Source organism: Pleurodeles waltl, chromosome 9 (assembly GCF_031143425.1).
Source record: "Pleurodeles waltl isolate 20211129_DDA chromosome 9, aPleWal1.hap1.20221129, whole genome shotgun sequence".
NCBI classification, from domain to species: Eukaryota; Metazoa; Chordata; class Amphibia; order Caudata; family Salamandridae; genus Pleurodeles; species Pleurodeles waltl.
Window position 1 is genome coordinate 978,228,271 of NC_090448.1, and position 19,972 is coordinate 978,248,242.

The 19,972-nt window shown below is 42.6% G+C and overlaps 1 protein-coding gene across 1 annotated transcript in view; it reads right to left on the bottom strand.

The window, feature by feature from the left end:
* LRRC74A (leucine rich repeat containing 74A) overlaps positions 1-19,972 on the bottom strand; it is a 138,811-nt gene that overhangs the window by 68,852 nt on the left and 49,987 nt on the right. Inside the window, exon 7 of the mRNA XM_069206009.1 lies at positions 261-346. Within this exon, the coding sequence (XP_069062110.1) occupies positions 261-346 (86 nt within the window). The remainder of the gene's footprint in view (positions 1-260; positions 347-19,972) is intronic.

Here is a 19,972-nt window from a genome sequence, read left to right on the forward strand (position 1 = left end):
TATTATCATCGTCATCATCATTGTTATTATCATTAATATTATGTAAATATTAGATGTTTTGGCTTGTTTTAAACCACTTGTGTGTCCTTTACCAGTAAGACAGTGTTTCAAAGTAGGAAACCACAGCTTCTGGTAAATTGTGAGAGTAACCAAGCAACACGTGTGGGTTCATAATCTGGGGAAATATTTGACGTCTTATAGAACTACTCTACTGTCCCTCCTCATAACCATCAGAAATAGGCTGGGGATGGGAATCTTACCTTCAAACCAGCACCGATTGCCACTGCCCCCTTCATCCGGATGTGATTCCAGCTTAGGTCCAGCAGATGAAGACCCTCATTATTGGCTGAAGAAGAGCAGAAGGGAGGAGAGATAAGACCAATGAAAAACTGAGCCTCTTTTCCAAAGACCATCCTTGAGACCCCCATGTGCACATTTCTGTTGCTTGTTCCTGTCCCAGGTCACACTGGTGATGTACGATGATAGCATAAAAAACATCTGAACCAATTCAAGAATTGAAACTATGTGACCGCAGCTTGCACAATCATAGAAAATAAAAACCCATATTGCTTCAAGAATTACAGCAACTTAAGGTAAAAGTATGTTACCCACCAGGTTGTACATTCTATTTGGGAAAACAAGGGCCCACTAAGATTTGAAAAGAATGATATCCCCAGGTGGGATGCAGCTGCTCCCTCCCGACCAAGAGAGGATAAAAGGCACTGGCACTTAGATTTGCCGGGCGCAGAAACACTCGGTTGACTTTTACTGGCCAGTAAAATAAGGGTGGAGAGGCATTAGGTGTCAGGCACAAGCATAGCTTGGATACCGCCTGGCTCTCACCGGCCTCTTTGTATGCAGGGGAGGGGCTTAGAAGGCTCCTACCGCTCACACAGATGCCCCTCCTATTTGTTGTCCCCTTGCCACAATGATTCCTCCTCTCACATGTAATACCTGTTCAGAGAAGGTGTTAAATGGAAGTAGAAAACAGAAAAGAAATGGCCATTATTCCACATGATATAGGGATCTGTATGTAAAATTTACCTGGTACATTTGGGTCTGCATAGTATTCCCAATACCAAATAAAATAACTAATGATTGGATGGTGCAGAGAAGGAATACTATTCAGAATCACTAACTGTGACCCTGTTAAAACCAATCCCCTTCCGCACCACCCAAACAGTAATCATGCCTAAAATGGGTTCCATTTTTAATTGTAGATTGACCCCATTTAATTGTAATACCATATGAATCAAAATGTTCAAGATGTGAAAAATAACAAATGAAGCAAAAAGGAGTGAGAGGAGAAATTTTAACTTCTGACCTGTCATGACTTGACAGTATCATTTTCTAGCAGCACAACGAGAATATGGAATTCCTAAGCCTTATTGTGTTGTACTATAATTGCATTAATATAGCACTTACTACTCCTGGGAAGGAATGGAAGTGTTTTCGGGTGAATAGCACACTACACTGGAACTGTATCTTGTCAATAGTCTTGTATTTTCATGTCCTACGGGAATACAAATCTAATGTACCTTGCTGTGACACAGTGAAAATCATGGCACTGCTCACAAATAGGGCAGAAAGCCACTGTGGAAAAGAACCTATTGTTCAATCATCTGCAGTGCTGCAGACAGCAAAAGAAAAAAAAAAGAAAAAAAAAATATATATATATATATATATATAAATATATATATATATATATATATATATATATATATATATATATATATATATATATATATATATATATATTCCAATATACCATTGGTTATAATTGAAACTGATGAGTCAGGAAACACAAATATCACAGTGGGTGCAAACATCCATGAAAGGATGTGGTTATACATATTCCTGTCAGATTTACCACTTTTGTACTATTTAACTTAGATTTCTTGTCTTTCCTTCATTAGTTTCAAACATAAAATAGAAAAGGTCTAATAAGGCATTCCGGGGTAAGAACACATAACTCAGCAGAATTTTCCTGCATACTTCAGCTATCCTCTCCTATAAAGGAGCAAGCTTTGAGCTAAGACAAAAAAAAGAATAACACTAGTCAGCACTTCCTGAGTATAAGAAACATTTGGCGGTTAGTGGTATGTGAACAGATAAGCATTTCTCAGAAATAGAACAACACATAGACAGATCAACTAGTGAACAGGAATAAGTAAAACATAGCTGACACAGAATAAATGAAAACTGCATAAAACAAAGAAATTACACTTTCTTTTGAACTAAAATTACATTATTTGTTCAACTTTAATCCATTTCTATTTTCATCATATCATATATTTCATACCAGTTATCAACTTGATGTATGGTCCTTGGTCTTGACATCATCCCCTTTGTAATTGGAGGACATTTTACCTAATAGGCTGACAAACAGCTCAGTAACAAATTCACTAACAGCCAATCCCCAACTAGTAGGCCAAGTATTTTTGGTGCCCATTTAAGCAAGACTGTCCACCGTGACCCCCATCAACCAAAAGACAGTCCTGTTTATCGCAGATTATTGTTTCCGTTAGGGCATGAACTTCTTGTCTTATGTGATGCAAATTTTCTATAGCCTTTTAGACATTAGGGGCATTGTCAGTAAAAAAGGTATAGCATTCAGTGGCCACAATCTTGCAAACACCGCCCTTTTATTCTAACATCTTGTCTAAAACCATCCGATTTGTAAAGTTACTAAATGTAGCTACCCCTTCTGTTAGATTAGCTATTCCCATTGATGTGTCACTTATTGCTGCCTTCAGTAATCTGCCCATTCTGCTGATCGCCATAGAATTGAGATATCTGTATCCAAGGTATAAAGATACCCTTTGCAAGGTCAAAAACACGTTCTCTCCCTGAATGTTTTTGCTTTTTTCCCTTTTTCTACTCTCTTGTTCAAAATCCATCATTCAATATTTCATACTGTCTCTACTGTGATGACTGAAATACAATTCAAAGGTAACAAGTACCTGCCCAATTTAAAGGTAGCAAGGTATAGGCTTTAACTCCACTTGTCCAATAGACTCCACCCCCTGCATGTAAAGGTAAGCTAGGCCATGAACTATTGGTAAATGGCAATGTACTTTTAAATACACTGTTGCCAACTGTGATGGACTTTTGCAATGTTTGTCACCCAGTGGCATGAATACATAATTTTCCTGAGGTGCTAGCTGAGAACATAAGATATGGAATATTGGTGTCTTCTATTTCTGAAGTATTCAGCAGCATAAGAAAATCCCTAGATCTCGTAGATGTGGTAGTAACATTTAGCAAATCTCTACATGTTGAATCCTCCCTGTATTATCAACTGGTATCCTTAAATAATGACTACAACCAGGTGTATTTACCTTTTCTCGATATAGAACAAAGTTGGTTTGTTTGCTTCTTGGAAACCAAGTAGTAACCATTTTATATATAATTAAACATGAATCATCATATAACAAAGGAAGATGTAAAAAAAGAAATCCTTTTTCTACTGTTGCTGGGAGTTTAAAACATATCCAACAGTCTGAAACATTCATTTCCTTGTGATAAGCATTCATAGTCTGTATAGCAACATTGTCTTTATATTACTCATGGTGATGATCATGATCATGGATATCTTGTAATATAGGAGATGACATTAGCGGGCATTAATATGTTATAATGAGTATGGCACACACTATTTAGGAACACAGCAAACATGCTAAAATCATTATACAAGCAGGTTAAGCAGAAATGTTCCTTTATAGTTCTTTCAACTTCTTTTTTCTTTCGCCATCCATTGTTTCCCAAAAGTATGTAGCTATAAGGCTCACAGGGGATTCTAGCACTTATGAGTCCTTTATCAATTTTATTTTATTCTTTATAGTTCCCTTGCGCTTTGATCTAAGAACCTATCAGGGTTTGTATGCACTGCTTGCGGTAAATATGGTCGTGTTTAGACTGTTCTTGACACATTAATGCAGGCGCCCTCTTCACATGAGGGGCATATATCCAGTTTCTATAATGAGTACATTTTCCTCCAGTGTTGTTCACCAACAGGATATGTAACAGAACATTCCACTTATGCTGCAAGCAGTTTGTTCTTGGAATTGTTTTTAACTAGCACCTACTCACCAGGGTATGCAGGGGTTCTGGCAAAGCTTGCTTCACCTGCTGCTGCAAACATTGTACTTGCTTAGTCAGGACAATACAACAGTCTCTTAGCAATTGACTAGACAAATGCAATTTTGCAGCATGTTGGGTAGCTCCCCTAGGCAGACATCAGGAGCCCTATGACGATTTTATGGGGCTCAATTTGTTTGTTAATCTAGGTATACTGTTCATGCTTGTAAGTGCCGGCGGTAGAGTGTCCACCGTTGTCAGGGTTGTTTCAGCCCACATTCTCACAATTTTGGCTTTCAATATGCTATTTCATTTCTCCACTGTGCCTACTGCTTGTGGATGTTATACATAATGGAACTTCTGCTTGATGGCTAAATCTTTTGGTAACCCCGTTCATCACTTTGTTCAAAATAAAATGTAGCCAATTCACTGATAATAATATTTTAAGCAGCGTGAACCTTGGAAATAGGTCTTCAAACAAGTTATTTGCAACACTCATGGCATCATTCGCATTAGTGGAGTAGGCTTCTATCCAGCCTGAAAACATAAAGGCTATCTAGCACCAGTGCATACCGATATTTGTTTGTTGGAGGCATCTCAATGTAGTCAGTTTGCCAATCTTTAAAAGATGCCTCAGATGGTATAAAACGTAATTTTTCTGTTGATTTTCCCTTTCCAGTCCACAAGTCATGCATGTTTGACATACAGCTTCAGCATGTTTGCAAAAGTTATTGTTGTACCAAAACTGTGAGAAATGCCTGCACATTGGGTCCCACCCCAAACGGACGGGTCCGTGTATAGTTAGTGCCATATTTCATACCACTGCATCAGGCAATTTTATTCTTCCCCCAAGTCCCACCCAAATATCATTCAATAATCTTCTTTTTTGCTATTTTTGTACCTCCTGTGGGGTTGCTGACTTCTGCAATTTGTGGAGACCTATGTATACAGGATCAACTGTCAATGCATTAATACAATGAGATATATACATTAATGCATTCAACAATTTTACAATGAGCGGGCCAAGTTTTATTTTCTTTCCTGTGGATGTGAGAAACCCTCTTTCTTGCCACAGCTTTCCAAAACTATGGGCTACTCCAAATGCTTACTATCAGTATACACATTTACTATCAACCCCTTGCTTAGTTCACATGCACTAGTCAACGCGACGATCTCTGCTGCTTGGTTGGATAATTGTATAACTTTATTAAGTTTCAACAACAGTTTTTAATGTGGTAACAGCATATGCAGCAGTAGGATCCTGTTTGGTAATTTAAAACAGGTCCTGTCTACCCATAGATCCCATCTCTTTCCTGAAAATTAACATCTGTTAGATCAATTTGGCCTTTAGTCTGTTCTTTGGTTATGACGACACAATCATGTGGTATAGCCCTTATCTCCTTAAGCAGGGGCTTAAGGGGGGCTGGGTTCATGGTGGTGCATCAATGCAGAGTAATATTGGGGTATACAATTGTAACTCATAAGGTGACAATTGGGCATTAGGTAAATGCTGTGTCTTTGTTTTGTTCAAAATCAGGTCAACAGTATGTGGAACGTCTTGTATTTCATCACGTATTGTTCCATCATCCTTTGTCTCTTTTTTTAATGTTGCATTATGCCACTTCACTGCCTGTTGCTCCACTTTACACTTTTTCCGCATTTCTGCTCGTAAGAGGTTGAAAAACATCTGCTCTAAGCCCCTTATTGTTAACTGTCCTTTCTGTGTGGGTATTCCCCATCTTCTCCACTTTCCCTAATGTGTGGATAGACTAATATCTCTGCCTTAGTCCAAGGTGTGTGCACATGAAACACATGCTGTGAAGCATTAACCCCAGGAATGTCTCGCATTGGAAACTGGCCATCAAAACATACTTGTTTTATCTTCTCAATTGTGGATACTAAATGCATCAATAGACATGGGCCCATATTTATACTCGGTTTGCGCTGAACTGGGGTCATTTTTTTACGCTAATTCAGAGCAAACCTAACTCCATATTTATACTTTGGTGCTAGACTTGTCTAGCGCCAAAGTTAAGGAGTTAATGTTGTTTTCTGGACGTGAAAACCTACCCTGCGTCAATGAGATGCAAGGTAGGCGTTCCCGTCCAGAAAAGGACTATATGGCCTTAGCACCATATTTATACCTCCATGCTAAAATCCAGCACGAGGGGATGGGGCCTTAAATAATGGCGTTAAACTTGCTGAGCACCATTATTTAACACCTGGGGGTGGGCAGGCGTTAGGGGATCTGTAGGCATATTTCCATGGTCAGAGACCAAGGAAAGAGCCCACAGGTGCCCTTCCCTGGCCCCAGGGACACCCCCACCAACGCCCCCCACACCAGAGGGACACCACAGGATGGGGGACCATCCCAGGTAAGTCCCGGTATTTTCTTTTTTCACGCTCACGGGCCCTGACTTGGGGCACCCTGCATGTCGCTGGCCCCAATGGCCATTCTCAGGGTACATTCGGCACCGGGCAAGGCCATTGGGGTGGTGGGCATGGCTTGTGTCTTTACTATGACAGGAGCCATGTCAATGGGGGTGGTGCATCAGAAAATGGCGTTACACTGCTTAGAGGCATTTTTTTGCCTCTAAACAGTGTAGCGCCATAATTCAGCGCACAAGCTCCAGTTTCCCCTCCCCCACCCTGTTAGCAGCCTTTACAAGGACGCTAACAGGGCATTAGCACCGGCTGGTGTCCTGGAATGGTGCTAGCCGGTGCTATACTTTTTGACGCAAACATGCGCTAACGCAGGTTTGCGTCAAAAAGTATAAATATGGGCCATGGTGCTCTTCTTCCCTAACTTGAAGGTTGTGAGCCTGGTAATCAATATCCTGCAGCTCCGTATCCCATTCACATTTTGATTCCACTTTCTTGTCATGTGCCCTGGCCCCATGTCCTTTCAAATCTTGAAATATTTGTTTGCACATGTGTAGTAAAACAAGATGTTTCATAATAAAGGTAAACTCTCCAGGGAGCTCTACTTTTTCAACATCACCCCCAAAATGATCAATGCCATTGCATATCTCAATGTCTGCAAAAATAACAGCGAAGGACAACACAGTACCTACTAATATTTTAGACCTCTCAGTTGGGTTGTTAAGAGATATAACCAGTATAATTAATGTTGAACTTTTAGACTGTACAGGTGATTCACTTCACCTTCCTGTCTACTATTAATTTGAGGCTGTTCATATGGAGGGGGGTGTATCATTACTTTTAGTAACCCATCTATAACAAGGTCTCCCTCCTCTGGCTATAATGGTGCTGAAGGCCTGGTCAGATAACATTTTTCTTCTATTATTTCATTCTACCTACCTTGTTTCTCTGTTTGTTCTCTTATTTCCTTGGCCACTTCTCTATTATTCTTTTTCTTATCTCTTTTTACATTGGCCTGTTTTACTAATCGCTCCCTAGCATAGTCCTCCCATATATAAAAAATTTCAAAATGGGTTAATCTTATCTTTTTCTTATCTATTGTATACAATGTTTCCCAAAGGTAATCTAATATAACAAAAGCAAATGTGCCCATAGTCAGGAATTGTAAGTCTAGTTTTTCCTAGTGTAGTAATTCCACTGTTTCAGAAAAAGTCCAAACTGAAGTCCCTTCTTCATAATGATTTCAAAAGCAGGTAAATCTTTTGGCTGCACTTGATCCTCCCAGGTATGTTTATTGAATAGGTTACCCATTGTCATACTTCTTAGGAACCCCAAAATTGTGCACAAATCTTGGAAAATGTACACAGGTTGGTAATTTAACATCATTATTCAGAGGAGAAACAGGACACCTAACTCCCTCTACTGTGTTTAGAGATTCTAACTGATATTACTTTGTTGGGGACTCCAACTTCAATGTTTGATTCCTTAAAATTGAGATGAGTCTAGTAGGTACATCAAGGTCTGTCTAGGGGCAATACTGCTCCCGATCCATCCCACGATGCACACAAAGGAGACAAAGAAAGGGTTGAGTGGGTTCTGTGATGAATCACATTAATAAACGTAAATGATGCATTGATGACTGCATGTTCTTACCTGTCATGGAAAAAAACAATCTGATCAGTCTCTGGCAGACTGACATAATGCTAAGTAAAAGCAAGTTTTTTTTTACAGATTTATTTTGGGATATATCTGTAGTAGTCAGATGTACTGTGTATATATGAAGATGGAGTTGATGAAAGAACCATAGTGATTGCTGATGGCTACTCCTGGCTACTCCACTTCTAAACAAAATTAGGCCCGGATGAAATTTCTTTCACACTTTTGTAATCTTGCGTAATTTTTGTAATGTTCCATTGTACTTCTTAGGCAAGTAATTACACACCATTGACAGCAAAGGCTTAACACAAGCATATGGAAACAATGCAAATGATTAACATCTGCTGTTTGCGGCACTGGTGTTTTTGCACTGTTTTTAGTGGAAAATGTTTCCTTGCATCCAAAATGAATGCAAAGACACAATTCATGCTGAAACATAGTTCCAAATGCTGGTTTTGGATTTCACATTTTTGTGTAATTTTCCTGAAATTTCCTGAAATTTCACATTATTATGCAAATGCAAATTATGCATATTTCACACACTCCTAAAGGGAACCCAAAATTGTTGATTAGTAAATATGTCTCTAAAATGGAAAGCCTCATAACAGTTTAGTGAGTTGGCCTGACCTCATGAGCGTGGCTGCTCACTGCGCCCATAAAAATTCCAGAAGAGAAATGCAAACATGAGGCGGAGATTTAAGATAATCACTCGGGAAGAAACCCAGCCAGACTTTAATTAAACTAAATTAATTTAATAATCCAGTGCAGAACATTCTTGTGAAGAGGACATTTTAGGAAAGCTTTCTATGAACAAATGAAAGTGATTACCCACGAAGAGTATAGCATCTACGGTCTACATACATAGTCTTCCTCATCGCTACCAAGCAAAGAAAATACAGTTTGGCACAGGGTCGGAGTGGGACACGAAATATGCCCAGGCACTAAAATAAAAGTGGCCGCCACTAGTGAGTTAGATATCTCAAAAAGTGGCAGATTTTGCATATTGTGGCACACGAGTGTTGCAAGATATGAAAGACTGCATGGATTTGAGCTTGCTACAATAATGTTTGTTTAAATATCAAGCAAATCAACTGTAAATGGGCCCAGAAGACCATAAGAAAGCAAAGCCCACAAACAGGCAAAACATCAGCCCACAAACTGACCTGTCATACCAACTCTTTGAGCCCTGCCTGATTGCCTTATAGGCCAGTCTGACCCTTGTTTGGCAGAGGCCAATGAGAATCAGGGGCTTACTGCTGCTCGCCGTGTGCGCTCACCAGAAACTGTCAGGCACACACAGCAAGAGCTGCGAAAGGTACTCAAGACCCTTGTGTCTTTCCATTGGGCTGTGTGTGTTTTTTCAGTGAGGACATTTAGCTCTCATGGAGCAGAATATTCTACTAGCCTTGTAGCACGCTGTAGCAGGCTATACCAGCCTTAAGGCCCTCTCCCTTCTTATCGGCTCTACCTTTGGCTCACGCTGATAACAATGGAGCGAGCCTTTGGTGACTAGTACAGCCCGCTATGGTAGACTCTACAGCTATATTAATCCTCACACAAACAATAAATGGCAGCATGTGCTACAGGATGATATTGGATTTCCCGCAAGATGATGTGATGTAATGATATGTCTGGACATAAAATTGCACTACCCATTATACATGCGTTTCCCTCAGAAGATGGCAAAACAGTGTGGAACACAATAAGGAAACAAACCGGCATAAACCAGTTTGACTCATCTGAAAATTCATACCCATTATACAGGCTAAAACTGGAAGAAAACAATTGCACACGAAACACACCTTGTATGGGACCTCAATGACCCCTCCCCAAAAAGCAGACCTGACACTCTATTTCCCCTTTTCATCAGGCCATCTCTATTTCAAAGACCCAAAAACATTCACCAAATGTCTCTCTAGTGAAGAGGCCACTTTCCAATTTTACTGCAAACTCCCCAAAATCTGAATTGGGGAAACAGGGAGGTCGGGCTGAAGATGCACTGAATGTGTTGAATACCAACTTACCTGTCCAGACTCTTGGCACCTGTGTAGAAACCAGACTGGCTGGTATCAGGCCAATCCCGCCCAGGCCACGCAGCCCTCCTCCTGCTTTCGGGCACTGTAGATGGATACTCCCTGACTGTGCTGGAGCTGAACCGCTCACAGGCAGCGGCTCCAGAGGCAATAGTTCCACAGGGTGACCACAGAGCAGTCAATGGCACACACCCAAAAGGATTCTCTTACCTCAGAGCCAACTACACAGTAATTCTGTACTGCTCTGTCCTGTGACCCTGCATTACCTGCGACCATGGCACTGGCCCTTTGTTGGCATTCCACTAGCCCAGTGCTGACTGTGTCGTGCCTGAGGAAAAGGATGTTCTGGAGTCTTCTTAATGAGGAGGCCAAATAGACTTCAGGCTACTTTGAGGAATGAGTTGAAATTCCTTCTCTCCACAGTCATGTTTTTGTCTGGCTCCAGCTAAACTTACTTTTCTAGATACTTCCCTACATTTTATGACACTTTCTTTAATTTACTCACCATTCTTCCATGGCATTTACCCCCTTGCCTCCTCTCCTCTAGCTCACTTCCTCGCACATGTAGTTCAATTTTCTCTTGCTGCCTCCCAATCTACTACCCTATCCTGTTTGTTTTCCTAATGTTTCCCTTACACCTTCTACCCATCATAGCCATTATAGTGCCTTGATTCCCGATTTGCTTTGTGCCCTTAATTAGTACTTTCCTCTCACTGACCCCTTCCTGATATTTTATATGATTAATGTGGATGCTTGGATGTCACATAGGGAGACTTTCTTTGGTGGGCAGCATGGTAGCGCTGCATTCCTTTGCCCCAAAACCTCCTCCTTGCCCCAGTTGCTTGGGCAGGTTCATAAAGGACTAAATTAAGAGGTTGGGTGGAGTTGATCAGCCACTGCCACAAGAAGGTCATTTTTGAGGACCAACTCACATGATTCCACTTCTTTTATTGGTAGTCACGGCAAAAATTATAGAGTGACCCAAGAGCTTTGGTACTAAAAAAAAAAATACAAGCATTGACAAAGCCAATAGGTCTCACCTATATAAGAGCTATTGTCTTTGGCAATGTCTTTTGCCATGTTGTACACCAGTGTGGCTGTTGTTCAGCATGGCTAACAATTAGTGGCGTGGAGAATCAGAGTGGAATGGAGGAGTACAGTGTAATAGAGTGGATTTGTTGGAATGACATAGAGTGGAGAAGGTGGAGCAGAGTGTTGTAGAGTTGAGTGGAGGGAGTAGAGTTCAGGGGGTCAGTGGCAGAGAGTGTTGTTGTGTGGAGTGAGGTGGAATAGGGTGGAGTGTGTTGGAGTAGAGTGGATTGGATTGGGGTGGAGTGGGGTGGATTTGATTGGATTGGGATGGGTGGTTTGGATTGGAGTGATAGGGATGGGGTGGATTGGATTTGGGTGGGTTGGAATGGATTGGAGTGGGGTGGGGTGGAGTGAATTAGATTGACTGGAGTGGGGTGGACTGGATTCAAGTGGGGAGGACTGGATTCACTGGATTGGAGTGGGGTGGATTGGACTGGAGTGGGGTGGATTGGACTGGAGTGGGTGGATAGGATTGGAGTGAGGTGGACTGGAGTAGGGTGGATTGGAGTGGGGTGGATTGGACTTGGGTGAAGTGGGGTGGATTGGATTCAGGTGGGCTAAATGGATTGGAATGGGGTGGGCTGGATGGATTGGAGGGGTGGACTGAACTGGGATGGGGTGCGGTGGATGGGATTGGAATAGAATGGGTGTACTGGATTAGGATGGGCTCTGATGGATTGGATTTGGGTGCTTTGGATTGGGGTGGATTGGAGTGGAGTGGATTACATTGAGGTGGGGTGGATGGGAGTGTGGTGGGGTGGATGGATTGGATTGGAGTGGGGTGGACTGAACTGGAATGCAGTGATGTTGGGGTGGAGTGGATTGAAGTGGAGTGGATTGGATTGGAGTGGGTGGATTGGAGTGTGGTAGGCTGGATGGATTGGAGTGCAGTGGACTGAACTGGAATGGGTGGGGTGGATTGGGGTAGTGTGGGGTGCACTGGAATGGAGTAGAGGAAGGTGGATTGGAGTGGAGTGGGATGGTTTGGAGTGGAGTAGAGTAGATCGAAATGGGGGTGGCGTGGACTCGAGGGGTGGATTGGAGTAGGTGGACTAAAGGGGGGTGTCCCGGAGTGGGGGTGAACTGGGGGTGGACTGGAGGGGTGGATTGGTGTGGGTGGATTGGAGTGGGGTAGACTGGAGTGGGGGTGGACTGGAGTTGATCAGATTGGGGTGGATCGGACTAGGGTGGGGAGAAGTAGAGTGGATTGGAGTGGGGTGGATTGGACTGAGTGGGGTGGATTAAGGTGGTATGGGATAGATTGTATTGAGTGTGGTGGATTAATTAGGGTGGATTGGAAATGGGGGTGGATTTTATTGGGGTGGATTGGACCGGGTGGGGTGGATTAGGTTGGGGTGGATTGGAGTAGGGTGGTGTGGAGTGGACTCTGGTGGATTGGACTGGAGTGGGGTGGATTGGATGGGAGTGGGTTGGATTGGATTGGATTAGTATGGGGTGGATTGGATTGGATTAGTATGGGGTGGATTGGATTGGTGTGGGGTGGGGTGGGGTGGATTGATCGGAGGTGGACTGGGTTGAGGTTGGTTAGATTAAGGTGGTTTGGATTGGGGTGAATTGGACTGGAGTAGGGTGGATTGGTTTGGACTGGTGTGGGGTGGATTAAAGTGGATTGTATTGGAGTGGGATGACTGGGGTGGTGTGGATGGAGATCTGATTGGAGTGAGGTGACTTGGATAGCGGTGGACTTGATTGGAGTGGAGTGGACTGGATTGGATGGGGTGGTTTGGATTGGAGTAGAGTGGGTTGGATTTGAGTAGAGTGGGTTGGACTGGACTGGAGTCGGTGGGATGGATTGAAGTGGGTGGATCAGACTGGAGTGGGGTTGATTGGACTTGAGTGGATTGGGTGTTTGGATTGGTTTGGGGTGAGGTGTATTGGATTTGAGTGGGGTAGATTGGAGTGGGCTGGACTGCATTTGTGTGGGGTGGGCAGGATTGGTGTGGAGTGGAATGGATTGTAGTGGGGTAGATTGCAGTGGATTGGAGTGGGGTGAATTGGGATGGAGTGAGGTGGATTGGATTGGAGTGGGTTGTTCGGGATTGAAGTGAGGTAAGTCAGAGTGGGGCAAGTTGTTTTGGACTGAAGTGGGGCAAATTGTTTTGGATTGGAGTGTGACAGGTTGTTTTGGACTGGAGTGGGGCAGAGTAGAGTGGGGCAGATTGTTTTGGATTGGAGTGGGCTAGATTGCTTTGGATTGGGATGGGGCAGACTGGAGTTGAGTGGATTGGAGTGGGACGGATTGTTTTGGATTGTTTTGGATTGGAGTGGGGCAGATTGTTTGGATTGGAGTGAGGCAGATTGTATTATGTGGATTGGAGTGGGGTGGTTTTGATTGTAGTGGGGTAGATTTGATGGGAGTAGGGCGGATTGGAGTGGGGTGAATTGGGATGGGATAAGGTGGATTGGATGGGGTGAGGTGGATTGGATTGGACCGTATTGTTTTGGATTGGAGAGGGGCAGATTGGAGTGGGGAGGATTGGAGAAGGACAGAATGTTTTGGATTGGAGTGGGGCAGACTGGAGTGGGTGGATTAAAGTGGGACAGACTATTTTGGACTGGAGAAGGGTGGATTCGAGTGGGACAGACAGATTGTTTTGGATTGGAGAGGGTGCAGGTTGGAGTGAGGCATACTAGAGTGGGCAGATTTTTTTGGATAAAAGTGGGGCCGATTGGAGTGAGGTGGTCTGGAGTGGGGCAGATTGTTTTTGATTGGAGTGGGGCAGGTTGTTTTGTATTGGGGCAGATTGGAGTGAAGCAGATTGTTCTGGATTGAGTGGGGAAGATTGTTTTGAAATGGGGTGGGGCAGATTGGAGTAGGGTAGGTCTGAGTGGGGCATATTGTTTTGGATTGGAGTTGGGCATTTTGTTTTGGATTGGAGTGGGGCAGATTGTTTTGGAGTGGTGCACATTGTTTTGGATTAGAGTGGGTAGAATTGGAGTGGGGAAGATTAGATTGGGGTGGGTTGAGAGGATTGGAGTGGGGTGGGTTGGAGTGGGCTGCATTGTGTAGGCTGGATGGATTGGATTGGAGTGAAGTGGACTGAACTGGGATGGATGCGGTGGGTAGGGGTGGAGTGGGGTGGATTGTAGTGGAGTGGGGTGGGTTAGAGTGGGGTGGAGGGGATTGAAGCGGAGTGGGGTGGATTGAAGTGGGGTGAACTGGAGGGGTGGATTGGAGTGGGTGGACCGGAGTGGGGTGGACTGGAGTAGGGGTGGACTGGAGTGGGGTGGATTGGGGTGGACCGGATTGGGGTGGGGTGACATAAAGTGGATTGGAGTGGGGTGGGGTGGATTGGATTGAATGATTAGGATGGGGTGGATTGAATTGAGTGTGGTGGATTGACTGGGGTGGAATGGGTAGAGTGGGGTTGTTTCGATTGGGGTGAATTGGATTGGGGTGCTGTGGATTGGGGTGTTTTGGAGAGGGTGGGTGGATTGTAGTGGAGTGGACTGTGGTCGGTTGGACAGGGGTAAGGTGGGTAGATAGTAGGGAGAAGGATTGGAGTAGGTGGATTGGGTGTACTTCACAATTATGTGTTAAAGAGTAATTTGAGAAATTACACATAATAAAGAAACAAAGTCGCTTTGCCATATTTCAAACAAGATAATCGTCATCTATTGAGAAGAGCGCCCACAAGGAAAAACAAAAGAAAACATGAGTGGAAGGTAAGAAAAGATGATTTGGCAAAATAAAAGAAAGTTAGCAATACAAAATGAAAAATTGAAATTTTATTTGTCCCACCAGGCATGTTTTTGACATTAACAAACCTTCTGTTTACTGAGCACTAGAAGTTAAAAAGAACAAAATAGTACCTCAATCACGTCGGGAGCAGCAGACGGGCACTGATTAAGTTGAATCAATCAGTGCTTGGTCAATCAGTGCTTGGTCCCTGATCCACAGAGAGGAACGGAAATGATGCCAGGCCTACAGTGATGAATTATGAGGCTGTAAAGAAGAGTGTCATGCAAGCCAACAAATGGTGAGTGACAGGGGGGCTCTAAGCCCTTTTCTACACACAACAGAGACGCGCAAGCGAGACGCATACACTAGCATATGCAGTCACAGGCTCGATCCTTAAAACAACAACCAGGAAACAGTGCTCAAGAAAGGGACATTGTCATGATACCTTTGGAAGAATTTAGGTGGAGCTCCGGTTGAAAGTGACAGCACTCCATATCCTATGGGACTGTACAACAGTTAGTAGCTGGTGGACTGGTGTGTGATCACTCCATGTCAGCGTGAGCTATGTTTCTGTGGACTTTGGACTCAAGATGAGGGGTTACCTCTTGTATGCTGGCTGTAGTACTGCACAAGTTGAGATGTTTGATGCACACCTGATGTTTATGGGTTAATCAGCTAGATTAGGTTGCTTGCATAACTGGCTACCCTTAAGATCACCCAGAAGTTAAACCATTACGTGGTCTACATAAAACTGGAACATAATTGTTTTCTTTTTAGAGTTCTTCACTGTTACAGTGGTCGCCTTATTTTCTAACTTATCATTTCTATTGTAAAGTGCTTTGATGCCTTTGCATCGTGACTGAGCAAATAAATAAACAAGCATTAGCATAGCCAATAGTTCTCACATTTGGGACCTTATAAGTATTTCACCATGCAGCACATTATCCTGGGTGCTACAACATCTGTTCTTTAACCTGGAAGCTTTGACACCAATAGGTACATTATAGCACTGCATTGAGAAGTACTTAGTTAAAGTGTTATCTCCCTGTGCCTTCCAAAAATAAAAAGTTGAGTCATGCCCATTTGAAAAATGTAAGTAAAACAATGGTGAAAACCACCAAAATGCTGCCATTTATCTGTGTCTTTGTACGATTTCAGAGGGGATCTTGACGGAAACAAAACAAGAGTGTTTTTCACCACTCCTTAAGGCACGTCACATAGCTGGGCCGGGGGAGCGCTTTTCACTGATGCTGTCCTGTACATAACAGGAAGGAGAGCAAGTGTCTGTAAAAGATAAAGCACAGCGTCCATGTCTGACCTTGTTGCATAATGGAGGAATACAGGTTGTCTGTGCTCTCCTTGCCTTGGGGTCTTGAAATAGATTAAAGAGCTACTCACATCGCCAGCACCCACCTCCTAACAGCACACTTCTGTGTAATCAAGGGAATGCCCTTCCCATGTGCTCACAAGGGGTGCTCAGGGAAACAAAAGGGAGGAAGGGGTTAAGGGCAGTTGCCTGGTTGGAGGGTAACTCTGTGAGGGAAACGGAGACAAATCCCCCAAAAAACGCCAATTGTTTTGGAGAGGGGATGTGGTATGAAATTCACAGCTACTGACTTTGGAACCCGGGGAACAGGGTTTGAGTCTCGGCATCGTCTCTCCCAGCTCCTTCCAAGAATAAAATGCTGAGACATGCCTATCTGAACAATTTAAGTAAAACAATGGTGACAGCCAACAAAATGCTGCCATTTAGCAGTGCCTTAATGCGATTTCAAAGGGATTTTGAAGGGAAAAAAACAAGCATGTTTGTCACCAGTCCGTAAGGCAAATCACATAGCTGGGCCGGAGAAGCACTTTTTACTGCTTCTATCCTGTAAATAACGAGAAGAAGAGAGAGCATCTGTAAAAGATAAATTTTGGTGTCCATGAAGCGGGCGCCACACTATTCAAGGAAAAGCTGTGCACTCTGCAACAAAAAGAGTGCATGAACACAAAAGGATCAAGCCGGTGCATGAAGTAAACAAAACACAAACAGTTGACATGAGCAGAGGCAGGCCAACAAAAAAGAGTGCTCTCAAAGTATCCTATATAACCTGGAGCGTAAGAAAACACGTAACAGGGGCAGTCCTCATAGGAGGACACAAAGGCCCAAAAGGAAGAACTAATAAACATATTCACCAAACTAAAGCCGGCATTTACAAGGGACAGTAAGAGGAACCAATTAAAAAGATGGGCAGTGCTTGAGGCCCATATTGTAGATAGAGCAAGTCTCAAAGAGACTGCACGCATGCGCTGCCTAGGCAAGACCTCATGATAACCTGATATTCTACTATGCTTTCTTACAAAGTTTACTGCAAAACGAGGCCCACAGTGTTCAAACAGTAATTTTGTCCTCGTTCTCCATATTACAATCTGGTAGCAGACAGCTCTGATTTTGAACACACAATGAGACAGGCCAAACAGAGAACATTGGGTACATTTGCTATCACAGGTGATAATGTGAAAAATATTGGTATGCCTAAAAAGAGTTTTAGCTTTCTGACCTGTAAGACCTAAATAAATAGCACTAATAGGTAATGATTGTGCACTTCTATACATGGGGAATATTTGTTCTATGAACACACTCCAAACACAAGTATTGGCAAGGTCAATAGGTTTGGCATTGGCCCCTAGCCTTCTGGCAATTCTTGTTTTGTTTTGTCATGGTTTTTACAAATTGTATTATGTGGGAATGTGCCAAAACGAAAGAAAGAAAGAAAGAAGGAAAGAAAGAAAGGAAGAAAGAAAGAAGATAACAATGCAGAACAGTTACAAATGGACACAGTCTGATCTGGTATGGTGTGAAATTACAGCAGTCAGAAAAGCAAAATATACAACAGCTCTGGGAGGAGATGGGATGGTTATCAGAGGTGTCCTGCTATCACATCAATAATAAATTAAAAATAACAACACTGGCACTGAAGGGAACTAGCTTCTGTGTGGATGTGCTCACTGTGAGAGAGCTAAATGCAGTCACTCAAAGTGACGTTAACCAGGGCTGAAGTAGGTGATAAAGAGAAATGGCTGAACCCCCTATACCAAAGTATATTATACATATTTTAGTAAAAGCAACGTCTTGGCTAACACCAGACCTAAATATGTATACACTCAAGTCCTGATCAAGGCGCTGTACAATTCATTCTTTGTAAGGCTGAGTACTGTTGACAGATTTTAAAACCATAAATGAACTGTTATTATTTTTAAGAACTTACTTAAAAGCACATGTGCACAGGTATTGCAACTGCGGCTTTGCCACTCATTTTTCTTTGTTAAAGATTTTAAGCAAGATTAAATCATGAAATCTCCACAGCAATGGTTTGGCTATTGCCTGTCATCGCCTCGCATCACTTTGTCCTTTCCAGATGTCCTCTACTGGACACTAGTCTTATTACACTGTTTATGAATTATATACTAGCCATATTCCTATACCACTGTGAAACAGAAAAGTCCTTCCACATTAAACAGGAAACGCTAAAATTGTTTATTATGCCTATAAAATATCATACCGCTCTTTGTCACACATTTTTAAAAACAGAAATACTTATTTGAAATTCAGTGACTCACCCAACACAATCCAATATATTTAAAATGTATTGTAAACGCGCCACACTCACATAGTTGCAGATAGTGAATTCAGAAGTGCAGAAATCCGCTTCTTTTAATTACTTAATAGATTTATGGAGAAATTCACAAGATGAATACTTACTGATTTATTAGTACACTTTAGTCATGGGTGTTATTAATGTAGTTGTCTTTATGGCAGTGAAAACGTAGCAACCTCCGCTTAATGTCAGATGGAGAACTGTGAGTTATAGTGCTAATGACACACATCCTTTATCTGTAACATTCATGAACAGAGGAGTCTCTCATCAATTTCTAATGTGCTGTGCCTGTCTAGCAAAGATATCTAGAGACCACGGCAGGGAAATCAAAGCGTGATGGGTAATTGTCTTGCCAAAAGTATTCAGTCAAGGTGCAGGAAAACAGTGGAAAGAATCGGGAGCCAGAACTTCAATTATAAGTTAAAACTGAACCATTGTTTTCTATGTAAAATGTAATGTAATACAAGTATTAGTTTAGAACATAGGTTGCTTGAAGCACTTATAGCAGATATAGTTTCTAATATAATTTCAGGTAATTGGGGGCTAGAAAAACTCCTATTGCTAGAAACCATTGAAACATGCACAATACATCATTAACAAAATGAGGTTCATTGTGCTTAAAAAAAACTTATCGAGTGTGGTCACCCAAAACGAGTTCTTTCCCAACCTGCTCCAGGGGAACAAACATTACATGACAACGACAGTTCGACTTGCACAAGGCCTCAGTTAGACTCTATGGGATTGCAAAAACGGGAATAAATGAATTTTGCACCCATTTTGGACACTAGCTCCAATATGTAGCTGAGCACAAAGTCTGCGGATTTGCATTCAGCCCTAACTCTTACCTTCGGTGGTTCCAACAGCAGTCACCAAAGGGAAAAACTGAGGAATAATTTATGCAGATTAGGTGTCAATACAGTTTATGCACGTCATTCCCCATTTCTGTGCAGTTTTTGCTCCCAATGTTTGCACAGTACTTAAGTGGGAGAAAGTAGTACTGAAACAATGTGCCATTAACAGCATTACCTGGACAAGGCACACCGAATCTTTGTACCATGGCATCAGAAACAAAAAATATCAGAATGGACAACCCTGTGCAGAAACCAGCTAAGTGGTCTGTGATCATATGAAATCCAATGCATAAGTGGATCTGAAGAGCTGTTAAAAGCTGCCAGCTAACTGAAAACTATAAACTGTGGGCCTCTCTCTCACACATCACACCACTAAGTGCTGCGTCCCATAACAAGATCACTGCACTACAGTGTTCATCACACATAACATGGAAACACTTTCCACAAAGGATCAAAACAAAGACAGCACACTTCCAACCACACATCCTACATGGTATAGTGTTCTGCCCTTCAGCGCCCCACAGAGGAACGTTG